This window comes from Salvelinus namaycush, chromosome 4 (genome assembly GCF_016432855.1).
Source record: "Salvelinus namaycush isolate Seneca chromosome 4, SaNama_1.0, whole genome shotgun sequence".
Taxonomy (NCBI): Eukaryota; Metazoa; Chordata; class Actinopteri; order Salmoniformes; family Salmonidae; genus Salvelinus; species Salvelinus namaycush.
This window is the reverse complement of record NC_052310.1, coordinates 44,554,537-44,577,306: the sequence shown is the minus strand read 5'-3', so window position 1 is coordinate 44,577,306 and position 22,770 is coordinate 44,554,537. Positions and strand designations below refer to the sequence as shown.

Below are 22,770 nucleotides of genomic sequence, written 5' to 3'. Positions count from 1 at the left end.
TATTTGCACCTGTGTGTCATTTCCTTGTTGGTATTTAAACCCTGTGTGTTCCTCAGTTCTTTGCTCAGTGTTTGTATGTTAGCACCCAGCCCCAGCCCCAGCCTTGCTGTGAACATATTTTTCTCTTGTTGGATTTTCCAGAGGTTCTCTGGTTTTGTTCTTGTTTATTTTTGATTAGTCTTTTGAGGTTTGTTTTTTCTCTGCTGTTCTTACCACTTTGTGGATTTTCTTTGTATTTTGGAGGATATCCATTTTTTCTCTTGGCTTTATTTTTGACGTTGTGGATTTATAATTTTTGCCTGAAGATCTTTTTCTTTTATTAAACCACCATCTCTAGTACTGCTGTGTCTGCCTCATCTTCTGGGTTCTGCCGACTATTAGTGACTGTTTCTCACACCGGGTCCTGACAGTGTGTAAGTAGTGATACAGGTGTGCAAAAGAGCAGCAAAGTAAATAAAAACAATATGGGGATGAGGTAGGGAGATTGGATGAGCTATTTACAGATGGACTATGTACAGCTGCAGCGATCGGTTAGCTGCTCAGATAGCTGATGTTTAAAGTTAGTAAGGGAAATGTAAGTCTCCAGCTTCAGCGATTTTTGCAATTCGTTCCAGTCACTGGCAGCAGAGAACTGGAAGGAAAGGCGGCCAAAGGAGGTGTTGGCTTTGGGGATGACCAGTGAGATATACCTGCTGGAGCGTGTGCTACGGGTAGGTGTTGTTATTGTGACCAGTGAGCTGAGATAAGGCGGAGCTTTACCTAGCATAGACTTATAGATGATTATTTGTTATTGCTATTGACTCACACACATGCAATTGATAAAGCCTGCAGAGGTTGTGAAATATGAACTCGAGACACATGATTTTGAAAATATCGATTGCTATGGGGACAGCCAAAGTACCCTTTTAGGTTCTAGACATCACCTTTTTTTTCTAAGAGTGTATGCCTGCTCCCTACTAAGCGTAGAATTTATAGCTCATAGAAGGGCGCACGCCCATGTTGTGCGAGAGGTACAATTTTTAGGTCCTGCTTAGAGCTCATAGAAGGGCCTACGCCCCTGTGGTGCAACAGGTCACATTTGTAGGTCCTGCTTAGAGCACATTTTACAGCGGAGCCCAACTGGTGCAAGCGGCCCCTGTATCCTGACTGTGACCTTTGTATGAATCATTGAAAGTCAGACCTGCACATTGATATCAATCAATAAAACCATCCATCCATCAATCAATTTAAACTCTGAATAAAGTTTCTCACCCCTCCTAGGTTGCCATCAGAGGCAGTGACAATGAGACGATACTGGTCAGTGATCTCCCTGTCTAGGGGCTTTCCCAGAAGCAGCAGGCCTATCCTGTAGAGGGAGAGACAACAACACACAGCAGCATTAGTAAACAGTTAAATTCATACTGTATTACATCCATCAGGATTGTACCGCTAAATATGCACATTTTCGAACAAACCATATATGTATTGTGTAATATGATGTTATAGGACTGTCATCTGATGAAGTTTGAGAAGGTTAGTGAAAAAATGTATATCTTTTGCTGGTTTATTCGCTATCGCTAACGTTCCTTGATTGAATGCGGCTGTGTGGTAGGCTATTGTAGTAAGCTAATATAATGCTATATTGTGTTTTCGCTGTAAAACACTTAAAAAATCTGAAATATTGGCTGGATTCACAAGATTTTTGTCTTTCATTTGCTGTACACCGTGTATTTTTCATAAATGTTTTATGATGAGTATTTAGGTAATTCACGTTGGTCTCTGTAGTTATTCTAGCTGCTTTGGTGAGATTTTGTGATGGTGGCTGCAATGTAAAACTATGATTTATACCTGAAATATGCAAATTTTTCGAACAAAACATATGCTATACAATAAATATGTTTTCAGACTGTCATCTGATGAAGTTGTTTCTTGGTTAGTGACTATTTATATCTTTATTTGGTCGAATTTGTGATAGCTACCTATGCAGTAAAAAAAATGGTGGAAATATGCGGTTGGGTCTTTTGCTATCGTGGTTAGCTAATAGAAATACATAGTGTTTTCCCTGGAAAACATTTTAAAAATCGGAAATGATGGCTGGATTCACAAGATGTGTATCTTTCATCTGGTGTCTTGGACTTGTGATTTCATGATATTTAGATGCTAGTATTTACTTGTGGCGCTATGCTAGTCAGCTTTTTTACTGATGAGGGTGCTCCCGGATCCGGGATGGTGACTCGTGAGAAGTTAATCTCCATCCAGACAGAATTTGGGGATTCTAATCGGATAACTTACTTTCCTGTCACTGTCCTCGTTAGTTCCCTCCCCAGTGAGTCTTCGATGACTGGATAAGCTACATTATGGTATAAGTCCACAAGTCCCTCTAGTGAGCTAAGCTTTCCATCATATTGCAGGGACTTATCTAATACTTTCACGTCAGCGAGGGGGAGTGAACATGTGTAAAGGGATGGGTGTGGGTTCTAAAATTGGAAACTTTTTATTTTCAGTCTATACTCTACACTGAGAAACACACACAAATCCCTATAACACCTGGATATGCCTTATCAAGGGAATGCCAAAGGTAAAAAACACAATAGTGTACAAAACCAACACCTAACCTGTTTTGGATTTACAGAAAGGAACATACAAAATAAATCCTCTTTAAAATTACAAGAGTCCTTGGTGACTCATTTCTATCATAAGGAGGCGGAATCCTTAATTTACAGAGTTTTTTTGCAGTTTACTGTTTGCAGGCAGCGCTGTGAAGAGGAGAGAGACAGCGAGAGAGAGAGAGCAGTAAACTGGCCATAATTTATTACAGCAGGATTGAACAGCAATAGTAAAAACAAATCTGCTTAGGACAATGAGGTGGATCAGCTGGTGTACTTAAGACCAATGTTCCCTCTAAACTGTGCACATTCCTGCGCAGAAATGTGACCCGTTTCAGGAAACTACGCGTATGTCGCGGGTCACTACTTCACAGTAGAGACATTTGAATGTAAACTTTTTTTAAATCAAAATGCATTTTTATCGCAGAAATGCCTTCTGGAGCATGTGAACTTCCATGTGCCTTAATAACAAACTTGTATGCCATCTGTAAATACGAATAAAATACTTGAATTACAAGCCTTGTTGGTTTAGCCACAGAAAAAGCCAGCAACCTTCCCGCTAGCCATGATTGGCTGAGATAATGAGTGGGCTGGACATGTCGAGAGATGAGTTCAGATTGGTCTGCCAGCATGCTTCTGTCTATTTGAGCTGGTCAGTATGTCAAACCAAAAATCAAATCAAATTGTATTAGTCACTTGTGATGAATACAGTGAAATGCTTACTTACGAGCCCCTAACCAACAATGCAGTTTAAAAAAAATACAGATAATAATAAGAGATAAAAGTAAAAATTATTTAACCTGTTTGGGGTGCAGCCCGACACCGGTACACTTATGACAACAGCCAGCTCAAGTGCAGGGCGCGAAATTCAAAAGATATTTTTTTTAAATATTTAACTTTCACACATTAACAAGTCCAAGACACCAGATGAAAGGTACACATCTTGTGAATCAAGCCAACATGTCCGATTTTTAAAATGTTTTACAGGGAAGACACAATATGTAAATCTATTAGCTAACCACGTTAGCAAAAGACACCACTATTCTTACTCCATCAGTTTTTTACTCCATCAGTAGCTATCACAAATTCGACCAAATAAAGATATAAATAGCCACTAACCAAGAAACAACTTCATCAGATGACAGTCTGATAACATATTTATTGTATAGCATATGTTTTGTTCGAAAAATGTGCATATTTCAGGTATAAATCATAGTTTACATTTCAGCTACAATCAGAAATTGCACCGAAAGCAGCCATAATATTTACAGACACCAACGTCAAATACCTAATTACTCATCATAAAACATTTCTGAAAAATACATAGTGTACAGCAATTGAAAGACAGGCATCTTGTGATTCCAGACAATATTTCCGATTTATTAAATGTTTTACAGCGAAAACAAAATGTAGCGTTATATTAGCATAGCCACAATAGCCAGAAACACTTGGGCGCCCACGACCAGTTCACATGCACGACAGATATTAGAAATAGCATCATAAAATGTTTCTTACTTTTGGTGATCTTCCGTCAGAATGTTGGACAAGGTGTCCTTTGTCCAGAACAGTCGTTGTTTGGATCTGGAACGGCAAATTTCCCTCTTGATTTAGCATGGGCACTTGCCAAGTGGCACGGATCTCTCCAACGTCAACAAAGTCAGAGAACGGAACACGGCAAAACTCCCGAAAAAATTTCAATAATCTGATTAAACTATATTGAAAAAACATACGTTACGATGATATGGTCACATGTATCAAATAAAATCTAAGACGGAGATGTTAGTCGTCCATAACGAAGTCAAAACAGAAGGCAAATCCATGTCCTCTTTCGCGCGCTCCAGAAACAGGAAATGGACGGTCACGTCGTACAGAGACCTTTAATTCCACCTCAGACCAAGATAAACACGAATTTTTTTCTCTCACCGCCTCTTGACAACCAGGGGAAGGTGTATGAAGTGTACGTAGACTCTTACGTATCAAGCCCATGTATAGGCAGGCAGTTGAACAGAGCATCGATTTCTGACATTCCACTTCCTGGTCAGGAAATGTGCTGCAGAATGAGTTCTGTTTCACTCAGAGAAATAATTCAAACGGTTTTAGAAACTAGAGAGTGTTTTCTATCCAATAGTAATAATAATATGCATATTGTACGAGCAAGAATTGAGTACGAGGCCGTTTGAAATGGGCACGATTTAACTGGCTACTCAATACTGCCCCTTGCAGCCATAACAGGTTAATTAAAGAGCAGCATTGAAATATCAATAACGAGACTATATACAGGGGGGTACCGATACAATGTGCGGGGCAAAACTGTGTAACACATTTTTTAAATGTATTACATCGCGTATTAGAACTGTGTAAGTGTTGCTCCACATTCTGGAGGACCAGTTTTGAAATGAGTGGAATTAGTGTATGATAGCTAAGGAGATGGAGAAAACACCTGTCTCCGGATTACATTTTCAAACTAAGGGCAACCATGGCAGCCATGACCGGGAGAAGCATCCATCCATGATGTATTACGGGTAAGATAGTCTAGCAAGCTACATTTTCAGATATTACACAGTTCTAATTTTGACAGAAAGTTGTTTTCATTTCAGGTTGAAGTGTACTGTTAGCTAGCTAGCTAACATTAGCTGGCTGGCTCGCTAGCTAAAGTTACGTGTATGATCTTATTATTTCTAACAGGAGGATTGACATGTTACCCAATGCTGATTTCGAGATTAAGAATCTAATCAACAAAGTGCACAGCGACACACTGAGAAAAAAACGTTAAACAGCATCTTGTCAAGCTGCAGGGAAAGTTTTGCGACTACTTCCCGGAGGAGAACAGGAGACAAGACGACTGGATACGGGACCCCTTTCAAGTGGAGATGGGAAGCATAACGTTGCCAAGCAACAAAGAGGTTCTGCTGGTGTAGCTGTCATTTGATCGCGGACTGAGCATGCGCTTCCCGGAAATGACACTGCAAAAAGTTCTGGAGCAGCGTAATGGAGAGTATCCTGCACTCGCTTGTCATGCAATCAGAATCATGCTACCATTCAGAACTACCTATCTGTGTGAAAGTGGCTTCTCTGCTATGGCCGTGCTGAAAACTAAAAGCAGAAACAAACTGGACAGCCAGCATGACCTCCGAATTGCCCTGTCAAGCAAACTTCAATAAACTTATCAAACTCAAGAAACACCCCCAGCTTTCCCACTGATAGGACACACACACACACACACACAATAAATAAACAGGTTAATGAGTTATTGTTCACTATGTTAATTATTATTGTTCATTAATTTTGACATTCATATTACATTTTATTGAATTGGATAAAAATGTACAACTTAAAAAAAAACTTCACGGTTGTGAAACTATTGACATGATAATTGATGATTAATAATTCCTTATGATTGTTTTTTCTATTTTAAATACTTGTATGTGTTACTGTTCATTGACATTATTGGACTGGTATGTGTTACTGTTCATTAACGTTATTGGACTGGTTTTGATGTCATGTTTTGAGTCTGATAATTTATTACACCCCACTCCTGAACTGGTTGCCTAATTAAATGTTTTATTCTCTTGAATTGAAAATAAATGTTTTCTCAGTTAATTTGGATGTGTAATGATTTTCTTTATTACCATAATTGAGAGTCTATTTTGCAAGTGAAACCTGCCCAAGAAGGCAGCTGCAATACAACATTATAAAATGTAATCATCAACAGTCCATAATATTGGGTCGTGACTCAATTGTCATTGTCAATTTTGGGTCCCCAGGCAAAACCAGTTGAGAACCACTGTCATGACTCCTGTGAGGATCCAAGGATCAGGTTACAGTGAATCAGCGTTCAACAGAGCCCTCTCACCCGCAGAGGTGGAGGGATGGATGTGGGGGGTTTTATGACACCTCACGTCGATAGTAAATTGTAGGCAGTAGACGATTCCTTTAGGTCTCTAGTTTGGAATGTCTCTTGTTAGAGAAGAGGTTGCCACCCAAAACTTCAACATCAAACAATGGACCCTGAGACAATATATTTCAACATCAGAATGTTGGGAATGATGAGAGATGGAATATGGAAAATGAATATACATTTTGTGATGTCATTAAAATTGCTATAAAGCCGTTATAACGAAAACACTATAACTTGAATAGCTTTTACAATGTGCATATCAGGTTTACAATCTTTACGTTGTGCAGAAAATATCAAGGATAAAGAAAAAAAATTGTGACGATAGGATTGTGACTTTAGTTCTCTAACAAGATCATAGTAATTCTGATACCTTGCCTCGTAACTAGCCTCGCCCCAGGGAGCCCAGAGAGCGTGTGAGAAGCGTGTGAGAATGACAAAAGCGCCCCGTTTTACCCATGGATATAAAAAATGTGAGTTAAGAATTAACATATCAGACTAAAACGGATCACAGCTGCAGCGAGGTCTACGATAGTCACAACCCCGAACGCAACACGAGGTTGAAAAAGATCAAATAACCTCTTGACAATCAATGCTATAGTTGAGTAGCTGTTCTAAGTACTGTATCTAAGAACGTGAATGTAAGTAGAACGATCCGGTTATTCTCTTCAAATCATCGTGTCCTACACTGCTTTCATCACCACTCTGGGATCATCAACACAGCTGATTAGCCGTCCTCAGGAGACCACTCTTCCAGAACGAGTGCAAGTAAACAGACAACTAAGAAGGACATTGCGGACAATCAGAGACTTACACCAGAGAACAAAGGAGAAGGCCAATCCGAAATAAGAAAGCCCAATCGGACCCTCCTCACCAAGCGGAACCCTGCCCACGAAGGCCTGGGCCCAACAGAGATACCCGATGAAGACATTCAACACTTAAATACATGCATTACTTCTTACCTATAATGGCGGCGGTTCGGGGCAATGTATTAGGGTTATTGCGAGTGCTATTCGGGTTATTGCGAATGCTATTAGGTTTATTGTGAGAAGTGTTGCTTCTCTTTCGCGCTCTCTTTTTAAATCTCCATCTTGTGTAACAAGTGTCATACTGTGTTAGTCCACTAGGGATTTGTTGTCATCGTATTAAGCTTCCAATCAATAACTTATACAGTGTGTGTGTATATCCTATGTTATCATTTAGTGTTAGTAAATAAATAATCAAATCAATTTGATTGGTACGGAATGATCAGTGAGACCTGGGTTTGTGCAGATTTACAACGTTCAGAATGAGACTGATATGAGGAATTGATTAATTAGTGACAGTTATGATATCTATATATTTAAAGAGTAACTTCTTGTTAATCCAGCCGCTGTGTCAGATTTCAAAAAGGCTTTACGGCGAAAGCATACCATGTGATTATCTGAGGACAGCGCCCCGCTTACAAAAGCATGCAAACATTTTCCAGCCATGTAGAGGAGTTACAAAAGTCAGAAATAACGATAAAATGAATCACTTACCTTTGATGATCTTCATATGGTTGCACTAACAAGTCTTCCTGTTACACAATAAATGTTTGTTTTGTTCGATAAAGTCCCTCATTATGTCCCAAAAACTCAGTTTTGTTGGCGCGTTTTGTTTAGTAATCCACTGGCTCCAGGGCGGTCAAAACATGCAGACGAATACATTCTAATAGTACCAGTAAAGTTTATCGAAACATGTCAAACGATGTTTATAATTAATCCTCAGGTTGTCTATTGTCTAAATAATCAATAATATTTCAACCGGACAATAGCGTCTTCAATAGAAAAGAAAAACAACAAATGGCGCACTATCGGTCATGCACACAACGCAGCTCTGCATTCTTCCCCTGTCCTCTGACCAAAAGGTATTTTTACTCGTCGTTTTTCAAAATACAAGCCTGAAAGCATGTCTGAAGACTGTTGACATCTAGTGGAAGCCATAGGAACTGCAGTCTGGGCCCTAACCCATAAAATAGTCAATAGGCTTTCAATGGAAAACAACTCACATCAAAAAAATCCCACAACCTGGATGGATTTTCCACGGGTTTTCGCCTGCCATATCAGTTCTGTTATACTCACAGACATTAGTTGAAGAGTTTTAGAAACTTCAGAGTGTTTTCTATCCAATACTACCATGCATATGCATATCCTAGCTTCTGGGCCTGCATAACAGGCAGTTTACTTTGGGCATGTTTGTCATCCAAACTTCAAAATACTGCCCCCTAGCCAAGAGAGGTTAAAAAAAAAATGCACAGTCATTACTCATACTAACCACTTTCATATTTCTCATTATCATCCATCCATCTTACGTTTTAGAGAGGTTGAAGACTTGCTGAATATCCCCACTCAAAATCTGGTACGTGATTGAGTCATTCTCTCTGTCTGTAGCCTATGAAAAACAACAAGAACAAAGGATAGAAATCAATCGTTTACTTACTCTGATTTACATCTCATTTGAACACATCAATGCTTAAAATCTATTAAATCAAATCTGATAATCCATACTGGCTGGTTTAGTAATTGTTGTTTGCTAAACTCATGACCCAAACACTTCCATGATCTTTGCTTGAGTAATCGCACTGCCCTCTCCTGACCTCCAGCGATCTAGTTGTGTGACCTTTGACCCCTGTTGTGTGTAGGGCTGTTGTGGTGAACGTATTACCGTCACAAGTCATGAAACCAGTCAAATTCCACATGATTGTTAAGTGACGGTAATTAGGTTTATCCAAGCTCTGATGCTGCTGATGGTCATTAGTAGCCTACCAAACTTGCTAACTGCCTGGTACTTAGCACTCTATTGTCCCTCTAATCACTCTGACATCAAAGCAAATGTTTTCGAAAATCTAATCAAGCACTTCATGAGAATCCATGAGCATTTCTATAGGCTATGCAATTGTGGGAGAAAACAGAGTGATGACCGCTAATAAAAGATGAGGAGCCCATCATCTTTCTATAGGCTAGTCCTACTATATTTATTTCTCAACTTTCCTACTATTAAGCGCATTGCTTATATTTACAACAGTCGTTTAGCCTACCTGGCTGGCATGAAAATAAACCACTGGGAAAAGCGTCCTCCATTCGCTATTTAAGTGCATAGATGACATGTATTTTTTCCCGCTGCCCCTTTTTCGATACAGGTGCATGATACTCGTCCATTCTAAATCAAAACAAATGTCACACATATATCATTTAGTATATGTGAAGACATTATTAAATCAAGAACAGTTTCAAGTTTGAGGAAGATAATTTTCCCCATAAAAATGCACCTTTAAAATGAAAGCATTACATGCATAATGCATTTGTCGTCACTTTTGTTTCCCGCTAATGGAACATTCACGTTTATAGCCTACTACCATGTGTGCATCGCTGCGCTTATAATGTGAAGAAATAGCCTAATAGTTTAACAAAAATGTAAGCTATACGTTCTGATCTGTTGCATCAGCCACATTGCATAAAAACTTTTTTTTTTATGCTGGTGGTTGTATTAATTTGGGATCCCACAACTGTCCCAGACTATGTTTTGAATATTTATTTCTCGCACAGAATAGAATAGGTTGACTTGTATTATGGGGGATAGTAGATTGACATAGGCTAGTGCTTTTGCTGTTTGTTAGGCCTACTCATCTTGTTAGCTGACGAAAAGTAAATGTGGACAGTTCTTCCAATATCTTCAATATGCACCTCGGAATTGGATAAGGACACACGCAGTTGCGTCCCCGATGTGTCTGTATTCACTTGTAGCCTGTGAGAAAGACCCGATCACCTGACGGAGAGCCATGTGAGGTAAAGTCGCTTCGGATTGTACAGCACACTCAGGGAGAAGGACACAACTCAGCACTCCAGGACTCAAATGGTATGGATTTTTTCATGGTGCATTTCGGCCACAATGGGGATGCCGTTGTGAAATTTGAGGCATTATCAAGTGCTTGTCAAATTGCGAATGAGAGACTATTGGAGTGTATACAAGCCTGCGCAAAAAACTAAGCAGAGCTCATGACGTTGTATTGATTAATGTGACGACTGCTTTTCATCAAATGATTAACTGTTTATATTTAAATGATTAAATTAATCAGGTAATTATTAACTCAGTAACCCGGGGCACCATGGGAAAATTAGTTTTTATTGAGTTTCCATTTCCCAAATTAACTCAAAGAATATCAGAATATTGATTTTACAACAGTTCCTAATTAATCCATTTCCTCTACAGTCTCATCCAGAATGTCGCATAATCTGGGAATCTGCACAAACCCGAGTCCCACTAAATGAGTCCGTACCACACCACTTGAGTTAATTATTTATTTACGAACAAGCTAAAATGATAATATAAGATACACATACACACAGTCTAGGCTATTGATTAGAAGTTAGTACAATAAAACAGGTCCCTAGCGGGCCAACACAATGTGACGCGTGTTACACAAAATGGGGATTTAAAAAGTAGAGAGAAAGACAGAGTGCACGAGAGAAAAGCACACTTGGATACATTTGTAAACTATAATTAGTTTAGCCTTAACACCTTGCCCCGGACTGTCGTTCTTATGGGTCAGAATATAATGATTTAATTACTTGTCGAAGGTCTATGATGGGGTGTCTCTTCGTGGACTGGGTCCGCCTTCTCCTCTGATGACGGCACTTCTTTGGTTTCTTTGGTTACCGGGTGTAACTCTCTGGTCCACACAATGTCAGTGTCCTTTCTCTTAGTGGTCTGTTTCCTCACCCTTGTTCTGAAAGGGGGTCTACTGAGTACGGTCAGCCATGTAGCTTAGGGCTCCAGCGTAGGAATGAAACCTGTGTAGACACTTGGAGAGTGGTAACCGGGTGGTCCTGCTTGAAATCACCCTCTTAGACACAGCTACTCATCTGTAGCATAGATTGTTAAAAGGTTCCTTTGTCTACTTCAACCTCGTGTTGCGTTTAGGGGTTGTGACTAACTCAGACCTTGGCTGCAGCGTGTGGTCACCTAGTCTGATATGTAAATATATGTAAATTAAATACGTTCTCGGGGCATCACTAGTTATGAGGCAAGGTCTGGATTTTACTCAGATCCAATTTAGACAACTAACTTCGCATCTCACCAAAAACATTCTCTTTGATCTGGACATTTTCCATACAACGTACAGTATGCAAACATCACGTACATATTATGAAAACTCTTCAAATTACAATGTTTTCATTATAACATCATCACTTAACTTTTAATAACATAACAAAAACGACATACATTTTCATAATCTATCTATCGTCATTACCACCATTTTGGCTGACGAAACATATTGTCCCAAAGTCCATTTATAGCATGTTACTGTCCACACTGAGAGGACAAAGGGATTTTGTCTAATGCCTTAAGATTTACAATGGCGGGAGGTGTCATAAAACCCCCCACCTCCAAACCTCTCGATCTCTCCCCCACTGGTGGGTGTGAGAGATGTCTCTGTAGGATTGTGGTCCACGGTAACCTGAACCAACTTTTTTCAAAACTATCATTAGAGTCTCATCATGTAGCCTTACAATATATTAAAAATCAAAACATATAGCCCAACGTTTGTAGAACAACTAAAGTTTACAAGACTCGGTTGGATCGGCAGGCTCCCTTGCCTCAGCCGGCTCGTCAGGTTCCTGCACCTCAGCAGAAGCGATCGGCCCGCTCCTGGTCCGCGGGACCATCACTCTGGCCAGCGTCCTGCGGTTGGAGCCGCACGTCAGGGAGGGGGTACTGTCACGTATACTCCCTCTTCGGCACTCGAGGGCAATGGTTCTGCGCACACCTGTCACCATCGTTACGCGCACCAGTGCCTCATCAGACTCACCTGGACTCCATCACCTTCCTGATTACTTTCCCTACATCTGTCACTCCCTTTGGTTCTTTCCCTAGGTGTTATTGACTCTGTGTTTTATGTCTGTACACTACTCATGTTCCTTGTATTGTTCCATGTTCCTTTATTTATTAAATATTCACTCCCTGTACTTGCTTCCCAACTCCCAGCGTAGACGTTACAAAATGAAGCATAAAGGAGTACCTATTTCTTTGTTAATTAACTTCTCTGCGCTACGGATCCCGGTAGCGGGTTTAAATTCGACAACATACGGTGATCGCCACATAAATAGTCATATTAAACATTCCTGAAAATACCAGTGTCTCACATGGTTCAAAAGCCTAGAATCTTGCTAATCCAACTGCGTTGTCAGATTTAAAAAAGTATTTACTGCAAAAGAATACAATGCGATTATCTGAGCACAGAGCCCCATACCAAAATACTATTTCAACCAGCACAGGCGTAACAAAATCACAAATTGCAATAAAATAAATAGTTTACCTTTGAAGATCTTTGATCTGTTTGCAATCCCAAGGCTCATTGTTACACAATGAATGGTCTTTTGTTCGGTTAAATCGATTTTTATAGCCTAACACGAAACATTTTGTGAACGCTTATCTCGTTGAATTCCGTGTCATTCAATTTTCGACTAAACATTTGACGTAAATACACAGACTAAACGTGACTTTATCCAGTCATGTTTGGTTTCATTGCAATCAACTGTTTGTTTGTAACACAACCAAACTTGATGGGTCATTTCGCGGGACGTATTGACCGAAAGAAACTGATTGGAAGACAACAAGTAATGACCTCATTGTGCACCAATTATATGACCGCTGTTTCGTTGATTGACTGTATTTTAACCCAATGACCACTGATCGTCTTGAAATCTAGCTGGGTAGATAGCCAATGAGCAGAGGTAAACGGCAATATGTAATGGTTCTGTGTTGGAAGACCAACCCATGTAGTAAACTCCGGCGTAAAGACGGTCTATCGCCATTGAAGATTCATACTGGAAGGAGCCAAGCTTGTTATGCACAGCACTATTTCGGTAACGCGATCTTCAGCTGTTTATATATCGAACATCATGGCGAATAGGTCAGGGAAAGCTAAATCTAAGACTAGATATACGAATGTAGACAAAATTATAGAGGAAATTGATCGTGAAAGTGAGAAAGATATGCTTTTGGAAGAGGACTCAGTTAGCGACCATAGCTATTACTCAAATGGAAGCATGTTTTTTGAACGGAGAAGACATTGTTTTGGACTGGTAAGTTCTTCTCATGCTAATGCCGTTGTTTGAAATTAATAATATAAAATATTATTTGTGATTGTTTTTACAATATATAAAAATGTAATGAAATGTGTAAAGTACACATTGGCTATACATTGTGGGTGGGGGTATGTTTTTATGTATGTGAATCACCCATAGCCTATGTTTGTGTGTATATATATACTGTATATATAAAAATGGAATGGAGTAGAATGTAACAGCAAACCCACACATCTCAACACAGCGAACATGCTTCCTCTACTCAGTCTACATATTATGGATTAGAGGGAGCATGGTCGAGGTGCGTGTGTCTGCCGCTCCACCCCACCCCCACATGAAATAGCCTATTTGAGGCAGGCCCACAACAATGGCCAAAGTGAAATGGAACAGCACTTTATGTTCCCTGTACTCTATATATCTGTTTATTATACCTGTTGATACAGGGCTCATATGTGAAACTATTCTAACTGAACATTTTCTTTCACAGTGACACTGACTCTGACTGGGAGCCCCCAGTGCCAACGTGTCCATCCCCCTCTGAAGCTGGTTCATCCAGCAGGACCCCTGGTGTCTCTGGCTCCACACCTCCCGGGCCACTGTGATTATTAGTGTCTGACCCTGCTGGTCATCTATGAACGTTTGAAAATCTGTTCTGTTATAATCTCCACCCGGCACAGCCAGAAGAGGATTGGCCACCCCTCATAGCCTGGTTCCTCTCTAGGTTTCTTCCTAGGTTTTGTCCTTTCTATGGAGTTTTTCCTAGCCACCGAGCTTCTACACCTGCATTGCTTGCTGTTTGGGGTTTTAGGCTGGGTTTCTGTACAGCACTTTGAGATATTAGCTGATGTTCAAAGGCTATGTAAATAGATTTGATAGAGGACTGAGGGTTTTTCCTAATATTGAAAGTGTGTAAATAGTTTCCCATGTTATTTTGTAAATGTATATCTTTTTTTCAATAATCTTTTCCCCATTTTCCCCCCCCCATTTTTTCCCCAATATTTTTTTGGGGGGGTGTGTTAGAATACCATTTTGGTATTTTGTATATAGTTATTCGTTTCAAAATGTATACCTTCACCAATTTGGCCACTTGGGTACATTTGGGCTACTTGTGTGGGACACCTGGGTGACTTCATGATAAATGTCATGTAGCACACTCATTTTGGAAGTTATCATTCTGAAACTTTGCACAAGTACTGTTGCCCTCTTATGATTTTCACTGAAATTGTCCCCATATTCATATCTGAATGTTTGTTTTATCTTGTTCATTTTAAAGATGATGATACAACAATTATCTATGTATTATCTAAACCAGATCTATTGTGTTATATTCTCCTACATTCAATTCACATTTACACAAACTTCAGAGTGTTTTCTTTCAAATGGTACCAAGAATATGCATATCCTTGCTTCTGGGCCTGAGCTAGAGGCAGATAGATTTGGGTATGTCTTCAGGCGGAAATTGAAAGAAGGGGGGGGGGGGGGGGGGTAGCTGTAAGAGGTTTTAACCGCTCAACACAGAACAGCCGTATGTGCGCACTCCCTCAAATAATTGAGAAAATATTAATATTCTATTCAGCTTTGTTCAATTGTATTTTTCATGCTATAAAATAATGCCATTGAATTACATGCAAATCTTGTTTGCTAAATGAACTAGTGTAGCTCATAGCCATTTGGCATAGCCACATCAGGACCTAACATAAGGACTACTTAGAGTATGCTGACAAAATGTTGTGACCGCCACAGCCCTAGTTGTGTGTCTCTCACCTGTAGGTTGAGCAGGATAGCTCCTATCCTCATGGCCTCGCTGACCTCTAGGTCATAGGTGAAGAGGGGGAAGTGTGGGGGGCTCTGATTGTTGGGGGGCAGCACCTTGATGTACACAGTGGTGATAGAACTCCTGTAGGGGTGGAGAACAATATGAGAGGGGAAGTAAAGGTTATATTTACAATATACAATAGATATACAAATACAACAACATTCTTTGCACAGTTGCATTCACATACAGTAATAGTACAGTGGTGGTTCATCAGGGTGTTGTCATGAGGTTGTCATGAGTTTCCTGGCCTCCCACAAGGACACCATGCTTAAAGAGGCTCGAAGAAGATAGGTGGATAAGTCAACTGGCAGTCTGCATGTGAAGAGTTTCATTCCAAAACGTTATATCCACCAATTTATCACATTTGTGTTTTTTCAACAGAAATGATTGCTTATGGGTACCTTCATGTGTGTGTAAATTATTACTGTTTTTTAGATGTGGTTTAAAAAATGAGTTTTGTTGCAAAATGCAATATATTGATTGTTTAGCTGGAATGGAATGTTCGTGTCCTGTATATTTGACTGTGATATGTGGTTGTCACACCTAGCGATCTTAAGATGAATGGACTAAATGTAAGTCGCTCTGGATAAGAGCATCTGTTAAATGACTAAAATGTAAATATTTTACATTCAGTTCTCATATTAATACACTGATTAATAAAACTATATATATATATATATATATATATATATAGATGTCACACGTGTATAATTTGTACAGTTCTTTATTAAAAATGTAGTTGTCACATTTGACTGTGAAATATAGCAGTACTACTTACGTATTTCTCTGAGAGAGGCGCATATGTAGCATTTTGCAACAAAACATGATTACATGTCTCTCTGAAATGACTTTATCAGGTGATAGATTTCAAACAAATACATATCTGTCATTGAACAACCCTTGTTTTCATAAGTTCTTTAACCTTTTACTGCAGTGGGCTAAATCAGCGGTACGCAGAGTGATTCTTGGTAGCCTTAAGTATACACCTCACAAACATGGCTATGCATACACCTCACAAAAATGGTTATGGCCTCATACAGACTATTAAAATAGTTTGCTGCTCACTTGCTTCTTGCCAAGAGGAATTTGAAGCAACGATTACAGGAACTGCATCAAACCACTCAAGGAACAGAAATTCAAGACAAAGATGTGTTTTTAATGTCTGTAAGAATCATAATCTGATACTTGATTATACAGTGCCTTGCAAAAGTATTCATCCCTCTTGACGTTTTTCCTATTTTGTTGCATTACAACCTGTAATTTAAATTTATTTTTAATTTGGATGGACATACACAAAATAGTTTAAATTGGTGAAGTGAAATTTAAAAAATAACTTTAAAAATGGAAAAGTGGTGCGTGCATATACAGTGGGGAGAACAAGTATTGGACACACTGCCGATTTTGCATGTTTTCCTACTTACAAAGCATGTAGAGGTCTGTAATTTTTATCATAGGTACACTTCAATTGTGAGAGATGGAATCTAAAACAAAAATCCAGAAAATCACATTGTATGATTTTTAAGTAATTAATTTGCATTTTATTGCATGACATAAGTATTTGATGACCTACCAACCAATAAGAATTCCGGCTCTCACAGACCTGTTAGTTTTTCTTTAAGAAGCCCTCCTGTTCTCCACTCATTACCTGTATTAACTGCACCCGTTTGAACTCATTACCTGTATAAAAGACACCTGTCCACACACTCAATCAAACAGACTCCAACCTCTCCACAATGGCCAAGACCAGAGAGCTGTGTAAGGACATCAGGGATAAAATTGTAGACCTGCACAAGGCTGGGATGGGCTACAGGACAATAGGCAAGCAGCTTGGTGAGAAGGCAACAACTGTTGGCGCAATTATTAGAAAATGGAAGAAGTTCAAGGTGACGGTCAATCAATGACCTGAAGAGAGCTGGGACCACAGTCTCAAAGAAAACCATTAGTAACACACTACGCCGTCATGGATTAAAATCCTGTAGCGCACGCAAGGTCCCCCTGCTCAAGCCAGCGCATGTCCAGGCCCGTCTGAAGTTTGCCAATGACCATCTGGATGGTCCAGAGGAGGAATGGGAGAAGGTCATGTGGTCTGATGAGACAAAAATAGAGCTTTTTGGTCTAAACTCCACTCGCCGTGTTTGGAGGAAGAAGAAGGATGAGTACAACCCCAAGAACACCATCCCAACCGTGAAGCATGGAGGTGGAAACATCATTCTTTGGGGATGCTTTCCTGCAAAGGGGACAGGACGACTGCACCGTATTGAGGAGAGGATGGATGGGGCCATGTATTGCGAGATCTTGGCCAACAGCCTCCTTCCCTCAGTAAGAGCATTGAAGATTAGTCGTGGCTGGGTCTTCCAGCATTACAATGACCCGAAACACACAGCCAGGGTAACTAAGGAGTGGCTCCGTAAGAAGCATCTCAAGGTCCTGGAGTGGCCTAGCCAGTCTCCAGACCTGAACCCAATAGAAAATCTTTGGAGGGAGCTGAAAGTCCGTATTGCCCAGCGACAGCCCCGAAACCTGAAGGATCTGGAGAAGGTCTGTATGGAGGAGTGGGCCAAAATCCCTGCTGCAGTGTGTGCAAACCTGCAAATTAATTACTTAAAAATCATACATTGTGATTTTCTGGATTTTTGTTTTAGATTCCGTCTCACAGTTGAAGTGTACCTATGATAAAAATTACTGACCTCTACATGCTTTGTAAGTAGGAAAACCTGCAAAATCGGCAGTGTTTCAAATACTTGTTCTCCCCACTGTATATATATATATATATCTATATATCTATATATATATATATATATATATATATATATTCACCCCCTTTGCTATGAAGCCCCTAAACAAGATCTGGTGCATCCAATTACCTTCAGAAGTCAAATAATTATTTAAATAAAGTCCACCTGTGTGCAATCTAACTGTCACACGATCTGTCACATGATCTCAGTATATATACACTTGTTCTCAAAGGCTCCAGAGTCTGCAACAACACTAAGCAAGGGGTACCACCAAGCAAGCGGCACCATGAAGACCAAGGAGCTCCCCAAACAGGTCAGGGACAAAGTTGTGGAGACGTACAGATCAGGGTTGGGTTATAAAAAAATATCAGAAACTTTGAACATCCCACGGAGCACCATTAAATCCATTATTAAAAAATGAACAGAATATGGCACCACAACAAACCTGCCAAGAGAGGGTACCACCCACCAAAACTCACGGACCAGACAAGGATGGCATTAACCAGAGAGGCATCAAAGACACCAACGATAACCTTGAAGGAGCTGCAAAGCTCCATAGCAGAGATTGGAGTATCTGTCCATCGGACCACTTTAAGCTGTACACTCCAGATCTGGGCTTTACAGAAGAGTGGCCAGAAAAAAAGCCATTGCTTAAAGAAAAAAATAAGCAAACACTTTTGGTGTTTCCATAAAGGCATGAGGGAGACTCCCCAAACATATGAAAGAAGGTACTCTGTTCAGATGAGACTAAAACTAAGCTTTTTGGCAATCAAGGAAAACGCTATGTCTAGTGCAAACACAACACCTCTCATCACCCCGAGAACACCATGTTTTTCATCGGCAGGGACTGTGAAACTGTTCAGAATTTAAGGAATTATCAATGGCACTAAATATAGGGAAATTCTTGAGGGAAACCTGTTTCAGTCTTCCAGAGATTTGAGACGGACAGAGGTTCACCTTCCAGCAGGACAACGGCCCTAAGCATACTGCTAAAGCAACACTCAAATGGTTTAAGGGGAATTAATTACATGTCTTGGAATGGCCTAGTCAAAGGCCAGACCTCAATCCAATTGAGAATCTGTGTTATGACTTAAAGATTGCTGTACACCATCGGAACCCATCAAACTTGAAGGAGCTTGATAAGTTTTGCCTTGAAGAATGGGCAAAAATCCCAGTGGATAGATGTGCCAAGCTTGCCTTTACCTCATTTGCTCACATTGTATATTGACTTATTATTCTACTGTATTATTGACTGTATGTTTTGTTTATTCCATGTGTAACTCTGTGTTGTGGTATGTTTCTAATTGCTATGCTTTATCTTGGCCAGGTCGCAGTTGCAAATGAGAACTTGTTCTCAACTATCCTACCTGGTTAAATAAAAAATATATATACAAAAAAAAATTATAGAGACATACCTCAAGAGAATTGCAGCTGTAATTGCTGCAAAATGTGTCTCTACAAAGTATTTGCTTTGGGGGAATGAATAGTTATCCACACTCAAGTTCAGTTTTTTGTCTTATTTCTTGTTTGTTTCATATGAAAAAAATATTTAGCATCTTTAAAGTGGTAGGCATGTTGTGTAAATCAAATGATACAAACCCCCCAAAAATCTATTTTAATTCCAGGTTGTAAGGAAACAAAATAGGAAAAATGCCAAGGGGGTGAACACTTTCGCAAGCCACTGTAAACAGCTTGTCTCAATGGTCAGGCAAATCTGTCTTCATACAGCCTCTTACCATTCAGATGGTGAGAGGCTGTATGCGGATACAGCAATATGCACATGCATTCAGTACAGAATACAATGATTCTAGATGCGTGAATTTAATAGACCTACAAGTAACTGCACAATATGAATAAACAATCAAATGGAACAATGACGGAATGAGATGGATCAATAAATGTATGAAAGCTAGAATGAATTAATGAATAATTGAATACATGATTAAAGGTGCAATATGCAGAAATAACTCAGCCATTTCCTGGTTGCTAAAATTCTAATAGTTCGGCTAATTTCAGTTCATGTGACAAAACAAGCAATGCATAGTGTAAAGAATCATTGTACCATCTAAACCACTGTGAAATCTATTTTTAATAACCTAAAATATTGTATTTCCAGCTGTTTGAAGCTGGTGTAAAAAAGATGCAAACATGAAACTTAAGAACGGGAAGAATAGAAATAGCACACACAGAACAGATTTACCGCTTCTTAGACTTGCTTTCAATGAGAATGACAGATCTAAAAATCAGATCTATGTGAATTTGTTTGGATCCCCCAAAAAGTGACATATTGCAACTTTAACTGAATACGTATGAAAAATGAAAAACCGAGTAAGAAACTGAGGTCATAATCAAGATTTTACCTCAAACATAACCTAAATCATGCATGGATATTAATGAGGATATCCAAGGGATACAGTCCTTTTAATAAACACATTAATAAATTAAAGGTGTGATTGAGCAAATTAAAGGCTGAATGAACAAATAGATGAAAAGATGAATTGATTAAATTACTGTACCTTCTCTGGATATCTGGTGCGTTGTCGGCGGCCTTCACTGTGAGGGCATAAGAATGACCCATGCTAAGAGCTGTCCTGGGTGCGATGGTGATTTGTCCAGTGCAGTTATTGATGATGAAATCCCCTTGTGCTCCGGCAAGTATCTCATAGGTCACCAGACCATTTAACCCCTCATCAGCATCCAATGCTTTTAGCTGAGAGAGAGAGAGAGATGGAGTCTTTGAAAGAGGAAGAATTCAGTGTTTCAGTGCATTTAGGCAGGGTGTGGAAGCCCCTAAAACATTTAAAGCCACCAACTATTCAATTTACTGAACTGAGTTGAAAATTATTCTAGGTAGGGGAGCAATAATGATTTGTGGGAGGGTCCCATCTGTCTTTTTAATGGTGGAGGAAACACAGACATCTATTTCAGTAAAACTGTATTACCTTTTCAAATCATGACCTGTGTTTTGTGTAAAGGGCAGTCCTATAATTTGAGTGACATTTACCAGACGGTGCTCTTGTAAGCTGTGTGTAATGTTTACAGAAACTACTGACCTTTTGTAACTGCTACAGTAAACAACTTCTCCTCCCTCCTAAAATATTGATGTAAATGTAGTGACCTTTATGAATGTATTAGTGAGAATGATTAATCTATTAAAGCCCCCATTCAATTTTTACTGTGTGTGTTTATTTCATGAAAATAACTACGAATATATTTTTTATAATTTATTTTCCTGAGCTTCCTTTTGCCATTGAAATGCTCAGTCTAATCGTGCGGGCTTGTTGATACACATGTAAATATATTTAAATACAATGCCTTTGGAAATAAGGTATTTCTGTTTTTATTTTTAATACATTTGCAAAAATTTATAAAATCCTTTTTTCACTCTTTCATTATGGGGTGTTGTGTGTAGATTTCTGAGAATCTTTGTTTTATATCCATTTTAGAATAAGGCTGTAACGTAACAAAATGTGGAAGGGGTCTGAATACTTTCCGAATGGAATCTGTACACACGAACGATATAGACCTTAGAACCATGCAGTGTTATCTCAAAAATTAAACAGCCACCCTTCCCTTCCAGCTAATTAATTTGGACACCCCACCATTTACAACTCACAGCACCCTTAGCCAGGCTTTAGTTTAACGTTAGCTCTATATTTGCAAGGCCTTTCTATGTTAATACACGCTAGGCTAGCCTAATGAACCCTTTTTTCATATAGAGCTGTAATGTCTAAGATATGAAAGAGCAGCATCAAATAAACCTTCATCCTTAGAGGCCCGGAGACTCTCCTATAAATGGATTATAAAAACAGCTTATTAGCGGTTGTACCGGCCGCCACTTGACCGCTGGCCTCATTTCAGCTGGGCGATGATTTTAAACACAGATTAAACTTGACCTTTTATGTGTTTGACATTTTTTTTGTGACTGTGTGCTGAGAGACTAAGATGGGAAATCATGCTCTGCCTACCTAATGAGAGACAAACGCAAGCTGCTGCTGAACGAACTAAAACCAGATATGTCAACGAGGGGACTTCCTGCTGGAAACAATTTGACTCTAAACACAAACACATGCACACACACGCATGTGCACAGACACACAGACACCAAACCTAACCCCAAACCTTCAAACTAGAATCTGAGTCAAAGTAAATAAACTCTGCAATCCATTCAGACATATGACGACAAACTAGACAACAGACTCTCCTTGGAGCTATTTCAGTCAGGTATTTACAGTGACCATTGTTGTTATAGGATAGGAGATTGATTTGGAGTCCTAACTGTAGACCCATGGTAGTGTATTACGTCGAGTCATGTCAATATTGAGCTAATAGTATTTGAGTCTTGACTACTGTTGTAAGAAACAAGATTGTTCTTGAGTCATCAGCTCTGATCAAAGAAAGAGTTGATTGTTCTGGGGCTTGGACTGTTGATCTAAGGTACTGGATTGTTTGCGGAAACTGGGCCCGAGAGAGAAAGAGAGAGAGGGGGGAGAGATAGTGAGAGATACAGAGAGAGGAAGAGAGAGAGGGAAGGGAGAGGGAGAGACACCAAAAGAGAGAGAAAAATAAGGGAGAGGGAGACACAGAAAGAGAGAAAGAGGAGAGAAAGACAAAGAGAAAGGGGGACAGG

At 39.5% G+C, this 22,770-nt stretch overlaps 1 protein-coding gene across 1 annotated transcript in view; it reads right to left on the bottom strand.

Annotated features, from left to right (window-relative positions):
- LOC120045886 (protocadherin-15-like) overlaps window positions 1-22,770 on the bottom strand; it is a 282,158-nt gene that overhangs the window by 176,344 nt on the left and 83,044 nt on the right. The window contains exons 13-16 of the mRNA XM_038990815.1: window positions 20,657-20,850; window positions 15,354-15,486; window positions 8,813-8,892; window positions 1,252-1,345 (exon numbers count right to left, since the gene is read on the bottom strand). Of these exons, the coding sequence (XP_038846743.1) occupies window positions 1,252-1,345; window positions 8,813-8,892; window positions 15,354-15,486; window positions 20,657-20,850 (501 nt within the window). The remainder of the gene's footprint in view (window positions 1-1,251; window positions 1,346-8,812; window positions 8,893-15,353; window positions 15,487-20,656; window positions 20,851-22,770) is intronic.